At 30.0% G+C, this 14,168-nt stretch overlaps 2 protein-coding genes across 5 annotated transcripts in view; both read left to right on the top strand.

Annotated features, from left to right (window-relative positions):
- Positions 1–5,288, top strand: part of LOC131665670 (histone demethylase UTY) — a 56,032-nt gene extending 50,744 nt beyond the window's left edge. For all 4 annotated transcript variants that reach the window (XM_058937726.1, XM_058937727.1, XM_058937728.1 and 1 more), the window contains 2 exons: positions 31–4,544; positions 4,621–5,288. In XM_058937726.1, coding sequence (XP_058793709.1) covers positions 31–327 — 297 coding nt within the window. In that variant the 3' untranslated portion in view covers positions 328–4,544; positions 4,621–5,288. The remainder of the gene's footprint in view (positions 1–30; positions 4,545–4,620) is intronic.
- A 284-nt stretch (positions 5,289–5,572) lies between these two features.
- LOC131665672 (protein Cep89 homolog) lies at positions 5,573–11,783 on the top strand. Its single transcript, XM_058937730.1, has 6 exons — positions 5,573–7,389; positions 7,482–7,737; positions 7,822–8,411; positions 8,478–8,965; positions 9,027–9,279; positions 9,347–11,783. Exons 1-6 carry the CDS (start codon positions 7,330–7,332, stop codon positions 9,575–9,577), a joined length of 1,878 nt encoding a protein of 625 aa, XP_058793713.1. The 5' UTR covers positions 5,573–7,329; the 3' UTR covers positions 9,578–11,783.
- The last annotated feature ends 2,385 nt before the right edge of the window (positions 11,784–14,168 follow it).

The raw sequence follows: 14,168 nt of genomic DNA, 5'->3' as shown, positions 1-14,168 counted from the left end.
CAGTCTTTGCAATAATAAATTTTTTCCTAGATTGAGGTGTTTAACATATTATTTATCCGTGAGCAAGAAAAGCGTCATGTAGTACACTGCCTAGACTGTGCGCGAAAACAATCACCATCTCTCGAAGGTTTCGTCTGCCTCGAGGAGTACAGGATGCGTGATCTTATGGACGTCTATGATAACTTCACCCTTTGCACGCCTCAGCAACAGCAACAACATCACAACCAACAATTACATCATCATCTTCAGCAACAGCAACAGCAGCAACTTATACAGCAACAACAACAGCAACAAACACCATCACAGTCTAGTTCTCAGATTTCCTGAGACGACGACGAGCACAGATACATGGACTACTTCGGCTCGGACTGAACACGATAGTTCAGAGTGTCTGTGCGTGTACACTGAAACAGCAAAAAAATTGAAAAATCTATAATGTGATATATTGCAGAGTAAAAGTGTAAGTGTCAAGTCTATGAGAAGTGCGACAAGTGCAAGTTACCCCCCTTCCCCCGCGACACGACGATGAATCTCGAAATTTCTTCGTCGTTTCTGTGTACAAAGGACTCTCAATACGCTAGTTTAATTGTTCGTTTCCCCTCTTTCCCATCATTGAAGTTCTCTTCAAAAAGAACTATTTTTCGTTTGTTTTCTATAACAACGTTTATAGTTCTTTCATGGCGTGTGATAATTAATATTTTTTTGTTAGTTTTTGAATTGTACATTTTAAAAGTGATTTATGAGATATCGATTATGTGGAATCATGAGTGCAGATTTATTTTTTTTCTATATATTTTTTCTTTTCCTTTTTTTTTGTTTCGTGTAAAGCGATTCTATGTTTTTTGTTTCTTTTTTCCTGAACAAACATCGAAGTTCGATCATGTCATATGAAATAAATTTTTCGAGATTGTACATTGTTATACGAGCTATTGATCTGTTTTAGGCTTTAGCTAAGATGCTCTTTGAAGTTATATTAATAATAATGCAAAAAACTATTCATCGTGTCACTGCCAAATTGGAAAATTCGCGCTTCTTGTAAATATAATATTTAGAAACTCGTGCAATCAAGCATCACAAGTATACAAGAGAAAAAAAATCATGTAACAGCAGTTCAAAACACTACTCAGAAAATAAAAATAAATTTTCAATTTAGATAACGCGGAAAAAAATAACGTAATCAAAAATATATAAACGCGAATGTATTTGTATTTTTCTCGATAAAAAACAAACAATTTACATAATATACGCAAATATGCTGTGATGTGCTAACAGGTACACATGTAAACAAGTATAATGTAACACTGAAAAAATACTGACAAAGCATATACATACAAAAGGAAATTTATCTTTGAAGGAAATACAAAGATTTTATTTTAGTATAACATTGAAATTTCGTAGGTGTTATTATAAAAATAAAAATTACAACTGTGATTTTTTCTACAAAGATAATTTTCCTTCGCGTATAATTCATTATTTTTTCTATAAACCAATTCGAGTCCAGTATGAAATAGGATGGTTTTGTGCGACTCACAATTCAATGAAATTTCAGCGCGTAAAAAGCAAGAAGCTTACAGATGAAATTTTTCTGAATTTGCAATCAATGTTTTTGTGTAATAAATTTAATTACTCTTTAAAAACGTGAAAAATATACTGTCTTGTAAACGTGTCAATTTGCTTAGATGAAAAAAAATTATCTAGCTGACAAAACGCGTATTTTTGAAAGCTTATCAAAGTTATATATTTAATGACAAGACAACACAGCATTTTACCGTACAATGATAAATGTGTCGAATGACTTCGAAAAGTTTGTAAAGCAAATACTAGTAAAAATAATTATGAGTTATTCAGTAAAAGAAAACAAAAACATACCGATATGTTCAATGATCTCAAATAGCGTCAACATTGGTAGACGTCGGCAACGTAAATGAACTCTGCCAATCTTTTTGATTTTTTTTTGTTCAGACTTCTACCTTTTTTTTCTTATTACAATCTAGTGTTAAAAGTAAATTTGTTTACATTATCTATATAAGTAGTTTATTAATAAGGAAACACCGGAAAAACGTTGACGAAACTTAGTTAGCGCGAATGGAAGTAATTATAGTGAAATTGGGCGAAACTTTAGAATATAACGAAATTTAGTAAGAAATTTGAAGAAATGTGACTATACTTTTGATATATGTGCTATTTTGAATTCGAAATAAAAGTTTCAGTTATTAAAAACAATTATTTTTAATAATCATGTAATGATTTAGTTTGATTTAGCAATAATCAATTTCACTATGGTTCACTTTCTTATTATGGTCATTTTCGCTGTGTACGCGATGACTCTATTTGTAGGCTCAGTTCGTTAGAAAATTGAAATGAATGAAGTTCGTTAGGTATATATATAGGAAATATATTATATTTAGAGCCGCCTTTTTAACAAGTCAATTTCTATCGCAATCATTCCAACTTCAACAGACAAATGAAACTCGGATTTGTATTTAGAATAATTGACGTTGTTATATTCTGTATTAATCAAATTTTTCACACAAGAAATGTTTATTAATTTAAAAGTCATTGAATGTATTTGTATCGTTCTGTGTTCATATTTTTTATATTGACAATTTTCTTCGATTGATTTTAACTGTGCTTACATAAATTTTTTGTCGGTAAACATGGCACTTCTGACTTATTCTAAGGCAATAAATGAATAAAATCTAAATTCTTGAAAATCCGGTCCGAATAATTGTTTGTATAAGTACTAGAAATGATGATGAGGGAAACTAGATTTATTTTGCGGATTCAATTGTATATGTATATATAGACAATGATTTTTTCTTTTCGATTTGTCTGTTTTTTTCTACTCTTTTGCGAACAAATGTGAATAAACAAAACATTTGTAATACATAGAATTATTTATAACCGTAATGTACTTACAAATTCTCTGTATCATACCACGTCCCTTTCTGAGCGCAAGCAAAGAAAATTAATAAGAAAAAACAATCTCGCACGTTTCGCGCAGCGTTGAACATTCATTTAAATCAGCGGAGTAACTGTCTTTTTACTTATCAACATGATAACAAAATTAATCTTTCTTCTGGATTTATTTCTACATTTTAGTTAATATAATAGAACTGAAAAATGATTGACTTTTTTTTTCGTTTGTTCGAGTACTTAAAGTATGAATAAAACTTTCAATTGTACATTGCAAGAAATTTGTGCAAACAGAATTATGAGTTTATTCGAATAAATAATTTTTAATAAATATACTAGATTTTTTAGTAAATATACGTAAATTCATTTCAATTAATAATTGCGCAACCAATAACGTAGCAATATGTATATATTAGTAAAGATATATTAAAGTAAAGTTTTAATTCGCGATTAGAAGTAAGATAGAATTTTAAAAATGTAATCTTATTTTGGTAAAAGAAAAACTTCTATTGGTGTGAACAAACAAAAAAAAAAACAGAATTTTCATTTCATGTAATAATCTCAATTGCAACGCTCGCGAAACATCTGCTGTCACGCGACTAGAGTCTAAAAGAAACATATTTTCGGAGATCGGTTGCATAAAGTCGATATTTTTATAAAACAAAAATAAAAACTCCGCAGCAAATAAGGAAATCGAGATTTAAAAAAATAAATAAATAAATAAAACACTTTGGGGAACGTTCACTGCCAAAATGTGATACCGTAAGTCCACCTTTCGAGAAAGAGAGTGAAGTAGAGAAAGAAATATAAAAGCAATGCTTGGGTGCGCTCATCTATGTGTATGTACTAATGTTTACGTGTACAGTGCCTTTGTAACTTAAACACGATCGGCGAATAATAAAAGATAAATAAAAAAAAATGAAAACTCTCGGGTCGGCGGCGTTCACCAAAGAAAATCGAAAATCATCTTTTATCCCCCCGGGAGTGTGTGCGACGCCTCTATCGTGCGTTTAAAACTTTGTAACGACATTATCTAGGAACTATGTAGTATAATTTAGGGATTATTATTATCGATTATTATGATTATTATGATTATCATTGTAAAACCTGTACAGTACGGCAAAAAGTCGCGTTATCGCGACCCTTTAGCTAGCTCTATTATTATCATCATTTAGCGATCATCACTGCGATTGATTGATAATATTGTGTTTACCATATTAATGTAATATACAGTTACGCTGAAATCACTGAATTACATCTATTTTTTACTTTACAATACCTTATCCTAGATCACGATCTAAAAAAGTTTGATGTTATGTCTGTTATTTCTCATAAAATATTCTTGACTATTCAGCGCATGTTCATTTTTGTGCATTTATCGAATCGTAGGTCACAGTTTTATCGCACTCTACGTAGTGTTGATACTGATTGCTTAGAGAAGCTTGCTTAGAGAAGAGTCGACTGCTCAAAGGAAAATCATGAAGTTCTTTACATTTCTATTGGTTTCTTTTGCTATAAAAATTGGTATCCTATTTTCTTTCAATTTCAATTTAAATTTGCAAATACCTTTATTATATTGAAATATTGGAAGACAACGTGAAAATATCAGTTGGGAAAATGGATTTTATGTAAGTCAATAAAATATGTAATTTAATACAAATTGATTTTTCAAGTTCAAAAAATGCATAAGATTTTTAATTACAGAAGCTTCGAATTCAAGTTAAAATTTGGGAAACACATGTTCCATGTTACATAACATTTCACTAGCCAATTTTATTCACTTTGTACCATGAAAACATGATTATTGGTAAAATGTTATTTTTTAAAAAGTTTTGAAAATGTTAATCAATAAATGAATGTTTCTTATAAATAAGTTTATAATTTATTTGTTCGATAAATACGGAAAGATTAGTAATGTGAATTATTAACGATATGAAAACATTGAAAAATCTATAATCATAGATGTCTCTTGGAAAAATAGCTTTTTCACTACTAAATAAAAAAATCTAGGAACTGCTCAAAATACATTCATTCAGATTATAAAATAAAGATTCAACTAAATTTTGTTAGACAGCGCTATAAATTACAATATTATGATAATAACATCACCATATAATCATTATAAAAAAACATCCGATTACTTGATCGTTGTATTTTAGATTCAACTCATCCGACAATTCATTTTTTCTCCACACAGCGCGTGCGCATGAGTCTTTATCTGGTGTAGTCAACGCATGCGTTTTGGCATACCGTAGTCTCAACTAAGAGACCCACCGCCATCTAGTAAACTGAAATTGAACTTTTTCCGGTACAATTTACAAAATAACAGTTTTTACGTAATGCCATCAAGAAATTCTGTCTTGCGTAAACATGAGCCAAAATTCATTTTTTGGTAACAAAAACGTGAAATTAGCAATACCATTTTTCATATTTATCATCGGAGGTTCTTTTGGTTTAAGAGAGTTTACTACATTAAAATACAAATACAGACCCATAGAATCAGTTAATCCAAGAGAAGAGGCTATAAAAATGGGAATGAAAGTTAAGAAGCCGGAGGAAATGACTTTGGAAGCTCAGTACGAAGATCTTCAAAAGAAGGATATCAGTCAATGGGAAAATAAAAGAATACCAAGGCCGGCAGCATGGGATACAACCTAATTATTTGTGTGAACTTGCAATGACAGTTATTCATACGCACATGTTGCTTCAGTTTAGTTGTTAAATATATTCAAGTTAAACTTTTAGTAGTTTTATTTCATGATATAGTAAGTTGGCTTTTACAATTTCAATCGTGACAAAATGTTAATTTTTCTAGAAAGTACATAACTTTTTGTAAATCTAACCTTGAATAATGTGCGCATTTTCCAGAGCTGATTTAAAACGTTTATGTAATCATTTATTTTTATTTAATTTTCATTGGCTTATAATTTATGAGAAGAAACTAATGCATTTATCGTATATCAATGAATATATTACTATTTGTTTTAGATAAGATTGGACACTATTTAAAAACGTTACAAATTTTTATATATTCAAGATTCACAAGCAAAATCTATTTACCATATGTATCCACAAAATTCACTTGTTTCGTTATTGGTTAATTATCATGATTTTGATGATGATGAAGAAACAGATGAAAATATCCAGAATAATTTTAACATTTTCAATTTGATTACATCCAAATCAGATAGAGTTCTCCAGACGGTCTTGATGGTAGTTCAAATATTAATAGTAAAAGTCTTGATATATCCAATCATCCTGATCAAAATCTGCTTGCAGAAAAATCTGTTAAAATATCGAATGGCGTTAATCACTTATTTTCACAATTTGAATTTAACAATATCTTGCTTCCATCTGAATCAACAGGTAGTTGTGCACTTACATTGCAAGATAAAATTATAAAATTTTATCAAAAAATTGAAGCAAGACAATTAGATATTTTTATCGAACACAGTGGTCCAAAGATTCTTTTTATGATAAGTTAGCAATAGCACTGAATGATGAAATGAAAGAGTTATTATTAAAAAAATAATGTTAGAAAAACTATTCATTTGCATTGCATCTCTTGCTTGAGAGCCACAGATATACCATTATCAACAACATTTGTAAGCAGTAAAATTCAGAATATAACATAAAGGTGTTTTTTTGTATTTTCTATGTTGATCTACCTTTGTAACTGATATGTGAAAATAAATCTAAATATAATACACATGTACATACTAACATTAAAAATTATAAATTGTTGATTCATGTTTCTTATGCTTTATAATTACTGTTTTTATTTGAATACATAAAATATTATTTTAACAGTAAGTGCGATTCATAATGATTTTTAATAATAATATCCATAAACATGGCAATTCATCTAAGTAATATAAAGAATGGGCTTCCATGTCACAATTTGTGTTTGAGTAAAACAAAAATTATACATGACAATAAAAACAAATAATCAGCAACTCCAATATACTTAAAAGTAAAATAAAATAACTCAAACAATGACAAGATTCCTAGAATAGCTAGAAACAAAACCAAAACGTCTAAATTATTATTCTAACGTTTCTCTCTCATTTGATAATTTGACTACCTAATTTTGACAATGTCGGTTTTTAATATAGGCTTTTACATTAATATTTTATTTTACATATAAAAGCAAACAGGTGCTGCTTTTTCATGGGAGCAGGAATCACAAACGTATTACGGTTTCTATGGCAACCTCTTTATATATAAACACACATAGCGTAAACGTATTTATATCTTCTAATAATCTGTAGACAACATTTTTGACACGATTAAACAATCTCATAGACTATAAATTTATATGGCGTGTGCTAATAAATTCCAAGTTTAATAAGTTTTTGTTGTATTTTGTTGCTGTAATAAAGATTTGATGACGTGCGTAATAGTGAAGTTATAATGTCGTACTTTTTCGGATCAACAAGCACAAATGGTTTCATAAACCGAGGAAGAAGAAAGGTTTGTAATTTATTCGCTAAGGTAACTTGAAATCTACGAATTTAAACTGTTGAAGACGTCTAATCGTCACATCTTTGCGTGACAATTCACAGCATGCGAGGCATAGGAGCACATCCAACGATAGTGACGTCGCCTCAATTCATGGATCGAAGCATCGCAAAAAACATAGCTCGTCGGGCAAGTCCATATTAAAACCCAAGTCGTTTAAGGACTCATCGGTCAGGTTTGATTTAAGCGATGTATCATCGAAGGGCAAAAGCAAACGCTGCTTACACAAAGAAATCGCCAGATTGGTCGAACAAAACAATGTACTGACGACGAAGCTGGAAGGTACGAATCCCAGATCAGGTAAATAACAAGCATAACTTTTCCAATTTCGCAGATCAACAAAAGGGAGATTTCGTATAGAGACGAAAAATTTGTTTTTTGCAGTTAGCTCGTCAGCCATAAAAGAACGAGACGAGCTACTATTGAATTTGAAGAAGAAGTACCTGCAGTTGGAGCAGAATTACTACGAGATGCAAGCGGACCATGACAGAATAAGTTTGTTGTTAGCGAAGCGAGAGAATGAATTAAGACAGTTAAACATGAACCGGGAAGAATCGACGCTGGTTATAAGAAATTTAGAACAAGAGCGCAACAAGTCTATCAGCCTTGTACAAAAATTCAAAACTGACAATTCGCAGTTACACGAAGATGTCAATCTGTTGAAAAATTTGGTCTACCGCTTGAACGTTGAAATCGAAAAGTACCAAGATAAATTTAGGTCTGAGGATAATAAAACAGTTGTTATAGATGAAACCGAGGTAAATTACGAAAATAAGCACGTATTGGAAACTTGGGGTAAAGTCAATTTTCATGCTTTGAGTCCTTTGTTGAATGCCTACGATGAGAATATTAACGAGAAAAATGATTTGGTACAAAAGTTCAAGAAAGAATTGGACCATTTCACTGGTAAACTGAAGAATGTCATTACGGAGAACGAGGATCTTCACATCCAAATTGAGAACTTTAGAGTGCAGGTATGTCAGCTTATATTTTAATTGTTTTAGTTAATTATGTGTGCACTGACTGCACTTGTTTTTAAGGTTCATAAATGCACCGAGGAGATGAAAACCGTTGAAAAAGACGCCGCTATAATAAAGGAACACAACGATCTGCTATCAAGACAAATTGCACTGCAAAGGCAAAAACTGCAAGAGGTTCACGCCGTCTACGAGCGAAAAGTTGAGTCAATGTCGGAAGACAACGGCAAACTACATAAAGACTACACGCAATGCAAGACCGAGTTGAGCAACTTGAAAGGCAAGTATGAAATTATGAGCCAGGAGTACGAAAAATTCAACGCTAACATTGAGAAGACGATGCCAGTATCAGTGCATAATAAAGCCGTCGAAGAATGTCGAAGATTGTTCGAGGAATTGAAGCAGCAATACGACTCAGAAAAGAAGAAATTGAATAATCGGATAAAGTATTTGGAGGAAATAGTACCGGAGAATGAGAAGCAAATAGCGATACTTACAGCAGAGCGGGATCAACTTAAAAATCAATTAACCAATTCTGAGCTGCATTCAAAGTAAGTTGATTTGAAGTGTAATAAACGCGCAATTGTTTAATCGTTGAATTCGATTTTTCAGAGAGGCACAGCATCAATTAAAAGATTTGCAGAAAGTCAGTCACTCGATTGAGAAATCACGAGACTTTTACGAGCAAAAGCTTACAAAGTGTAACATACGTTGTAAGAAACTGTTGGAGGAGCAGAAGAAAATTGTTTTGGAGAAGAATAAATTGGCGGAGCTTCTTCGCGAAAAAGAGAAGGAGAATGAAAATATTCAATATTTAGGAAGTAACATTGCGTGGAGAATGAGTAATCTAAAAAGCCAACTGAAAGTGAGTTAAAATTGAGATATTTTTTTACGTTCACATTGGATAGATCAAAAAATTTATTTTACCTCAGATCGTTCAAGAAGGTGCCAAAGAACAACTAGCTACAGTTGAAAAACATATAAAAAATCAAGAACAAGGAGCAGATCAATTGAAAAGCGAGTATCAAAGAGAAATGCAACGACTGAAACAATTGCTATTGCAAAAGGACGATATTATTCAAAAACTGCAAAGAGAAAAGGCTACAACTCAAGATAATTTAGAAATGATGTGGAGAGCAGCTACATCTAGTGGTAGAAAGTAAAGTTGAGATCACGCAATTGTAAATATTAGCTTAGAATTTATTTTATTACTAGACGGCAAGCGCATTTAAGTGTTTTATATTCGTAATGTTTTAGAAATAATTCAATTGCCTTTAATTGGTAAAAAAATGGACAATAAGTAATTGATATTGCATTGAATTTCATTCTATGTTATGTACACACCATAGACTGATAAAAAGCTACCTCAATTGATTCCACAAATAGCATAGAATGTATTGGAACTAAGAAGTTCCTAATTTATTGTGTAAAAAAATTATATTTTCGTGAAACTAGAGCGAAAGCAATTGTTTTTGAAATTTTAATCATTTGATCTCTGAATTCAGAAGACAGATAATTTCAGATAACATCATACAAAGTAAAAAGACTTTCCATATCTTTCCAACCACGCTTGCTTTGCCAAACTCATGGAAAAAGATCAAACAAGGAGTTAAAGATCAATCAAGGAAAGGTATGAAAAACCTGATTGAAAGAAAGTTCATTTCAAGAAAGAGACAAATAAATGTATGAATACAATTTGATTGAGGTAGACCGGATTTCAGGCAGATATTTTGACAAAAGTTCAGACTACAGATCATTCAAGGAAATGATAATACTAGGTGAGAAAGTATACTTCCATTTAAGAGTTCAGAAAAGTAGATTAACTCTGATTTCATAGCTGTTTTCAATTCCGATACAAGTGAATTCGGTAAACAGGATGAATTTTAAAGTATTGCACGTAGATGCAGTAAAGGACCGACTTCGAACATCATATCATGTATCATTTCAGGTAACGATCGTAACATCATAAGATAATCTATGTTCTTAGATTCTTTAAATATGGGAATATATTTTCTCAGCTGGTATTATCATTTCCTTGAATGCCTTTTGTCGTTTGAACTTTTTTTAAACAAATCTGATTGAAATTCTACATGATAACGTTGTATTTATTGATTTATTTCTCTCTCCTCTAAAACTATCTATCCCTGAGTCGAGGTTTTCGTACTTTCCTGGATTGATCTTTAACTCCTTGTTTGATTTTTTTTAATTGAGTTTGGGTAATGTATGTTAAGTTTGAAAGATGTATAATTCGTCTTTTAGCTGGTATGATCGTTACCTGAAATGATCTAGTTCTTCATTGGTTTTTTACTACATCTGCCTGCAGAGATATACGACTAAAACTATGTATAAGGTTAATCCTTTTCATTAAATTTATCTATATAGAATAGAAAAAAAACTCTCAAATGTCTGTATAGAATAGAAAAATTCTTAAAAATCTGTATAGAATAGAAAAAAATTCTTGCTTAAATTTCTCTTTTATGGGATCTATTTGTTATCTTATCTCAATATCGTATTTATTTAAATATTTGTCTCTTCCTTGAAATTAACTCTTCTTCAGTCAGGATTTTTATGTTTCCTGGATTGTTAATTATCTTTATTTTCAAAATAAGTTAATTGCAAACAAATAAAAATATATTTTCATTGAATTTCTAAATGTTGCATTGGAAAAAACGGTCATATATAAAAAAGTCACCTCAAATACTAAAAATCAATGATTATAAAATATGATTGCTTAGCTAATTTTATACTTCAATGCCCATTTTACGTTATTTTGGACTTGATCTTGTACAATGCCATATATAAAGTCAAAGATACTATATTTGATTCGGATGAACTATGGCATTACTTTGATGCATAAAAGTTTATTGTTTTGTTCCAAAATAAGCATATTGAATTAGAAAAATTCTGTGTACTGTCGTAAGTCTTACATAGCCTTGAGCGTATTGCGCAATGATAGTTTGTTACTTCGTTGTACCAGAAAAAAATATTATTATTGTTATGTTACAAGACGTACGAAACTCACTACGTTTTGTTATGCGATTTTGGCAATGCAGCTATATGATGTTCTGTACCAGATTGCGATGATGGAAGAGCGTGAAGTAAGAGCAGAAGTAATAGTTCTTATTTATGATTAAAATTAAAAATAACGATATTCATGTAACTATAAAATAAGCAGCAATGAGCATAAATTTTTGGTAAAATTTATTTTGTTGCGTTAGCAGATTTCAAAGATGTACTTGAATTTGCGAATTGCCGCGGGCGGAGGAGAAATAAGATTTCATAAGAATCGATTAAAGGTTATTAGGAACTTTGAAAAAAACAAAAACTAATGGGTTTTATATCTTGAGACACTGGTGTTTTTATATAATGAATTAAATTAAAATAATTCAAATAAAAATATAAGATCAAATTCCAATTGGTCGTTACTTAGAATAAATAATTAATTATTTAATTGGATGATTTATCATAAAAGTAATGTAATTACTAGAAAATGTAATTAGTTCAATAAATTGATCGTTTAAAAGTTTAATAAATAATTGAAATAATCTTCTAAATGCAATGAATTAAATTTTTTGATAAGGTAGTAATTTCAACTAAGCGCAATTGATAAGCAATAAACGTGCGCTTAACAAAAACATATACAAATATATTTTTTCAGAATATATCGCCGGTTAAAGACTTGTAAAAAAAGTTTTTTAATTGTGTAAGGCAAATAAGGAATACGTGATCAATAACAATTTTTGCAATGCTATCTCGACATATTTAAATCTACGTTTCATCTGACCTCACTTAATACGTGAATGTTGACTGAGTTTTCTGATATTCTGATACCTGTGAAGAGAGATAGATACGTTTTTGCCTCTGGATCATTCTTGAAAAATTAAATACTTTATTTTATATTTTTTATAGGTAAGTTTATAGCAAAAATGATGAGCAAATCTGAATTTATATTTTAAATTAGTTCAGATTTTTTTATCGATTATATAATCAAAGAGTGACTTGATGTGTTTCAAATAAAATAACTAAAAGACTTTACTTTATAGTTGAAAACTACGAAAATATTATTATTCATAAAAAGTTATGACTTATTTAATTCACGTAAGTTTACAATATTTAAAAATTGGTTTATAATGTTCCGAGGTTCTACCACATAATAGATACTAGCTGAAAAATTAATAGATTCAGATCGGTTGCTCAATTACTTGAAAGTTCTTTTATGTAATATAATAAAATCAATAAAATGTTAGTGTTATTAACGCTCAACCTTAGGATCGAAATATAATTTTTCCATAAATATTAATGCATGTGATATTGTATTTTTTAAAGATGAATCCTATTATATTTTCTAAAATAAAAGAAAGTTGAATAATGAACGAATTCTTGGCATAGTTAAAAACACAAATTACAAGATAGAACTCAAGTGTTCAAGTGAATAAATAATCCAGCTCGTTATAAAAGAACTGGAGTTGATGCGAGGTGTTCTGAAGACGATAAACTATTGTACTGTACTTTACATAGACACATAAGAGGAGGCTCAAATGAATAGACCAAATTTATAGATTTACAGGGCGCGTAGGTTACAATATAGTACAGTATAGTAGCAATTTTACAAAGACATTTAATTATTCGAGGTAACTGTCAATATGAGATAGGAAAACAAAGTGCTGCAGCTCTTTTACACGTCACACCTTCGAATATGTCTAATATCGTTTATTATCGGATCTATTTTCTCATGAGCAACAACAATGATTATCAGCATTCAGTTAGCTTGAAATCAACAATTGTTTTTTTCGCGCTGTTCGAGGTACTTGCCGAAGCGACTTCAAGTTAGGTGGATCCGGACAAATTCTTTTTAATGTGTATTGATCCGTTGCATACAAATTTTTAACGTGGCTTACAATCCGTCAGCCGGATTATTTATCAGAAACAAATCAAATGTTTAAAACACTGTAACTTTTTAACTAAAAATAATAAGAAAACATTTATTCATTGAAAACATTTGATATTATTCATTGAGTATAAAATACTAATTAAAATTGATGTAATTTTGCTAGAAATTATGTTTTTTTTTTAAATTGTAATGCTTTATCAATATATCGCCCGTCTTTTCTTCATTGACACTGTGTTATATTTTCAGTATTAACGTTACTTGGAAACAATATTATATTAGGATTATGAAATCTATCTTCCTCATTTTTATCATCTGTTAATAGTTTTCGTCGAAAAGATTGCTTTCTCGTACGTTTATATGTACTATTGAAAAGATATCTGTCACAAAAAATGTTCTAATTTTTTATTTCATTGTGTTAATTCTAAAAGTATCAACTTTGAAAAAGACTTGTATACTTCAATAAATGCTTGAAATTTATGAAAGAACTTATGTGAATTTTTTAAGAATTGTTCTAGCAAATTTATCCACAATAGTCAAAAATAAAAAATTTAAAAATGTTCTGAATAAATTTGAACAAATTTGAAACAAACGTGAAACCATCAGTGTTTTAATATAAAAATAATAGAGTTATTGACGTAAAATAATAATATCTGATATTAATTTTACATTTTCATGTAAAATTAATATCAGATTATGAAAGATCGTAGAGTTCTATATAGGATTTTGGAAAAAATCTATCTTTTAATATTAAAATTGTACTCTATAAATGTTGTACATAAAAAAGGGATTCTGCTCGTTAATGGAATTAAGTAGTAATTCTTGAATAAATTAGCGAAATCAAGTAAATTTGTATTCATTAAATT

The sequence above is a fragment of the Phymastichus coffea genome, unplaced genomic scaffold (assembly GCF_024137745.1).
Source record: "Phymastichus coffea isolate CEN01 unplaced genomic scaffold, Cenicafe_Pcof_1.1 PCOF00053, whole genome shotgun sequence".
Lineage (NCBI taxonomy): Eukaryota > Metazoa > Arthropoda > Insecta > Hymenoptera > Eulophidae > Phymastichus > Phymastichus coffea.
Note: the sequence above shows the minus strand (reverse complement) of the source record. Positions and strands in the feature narration are given on the sequence as shown.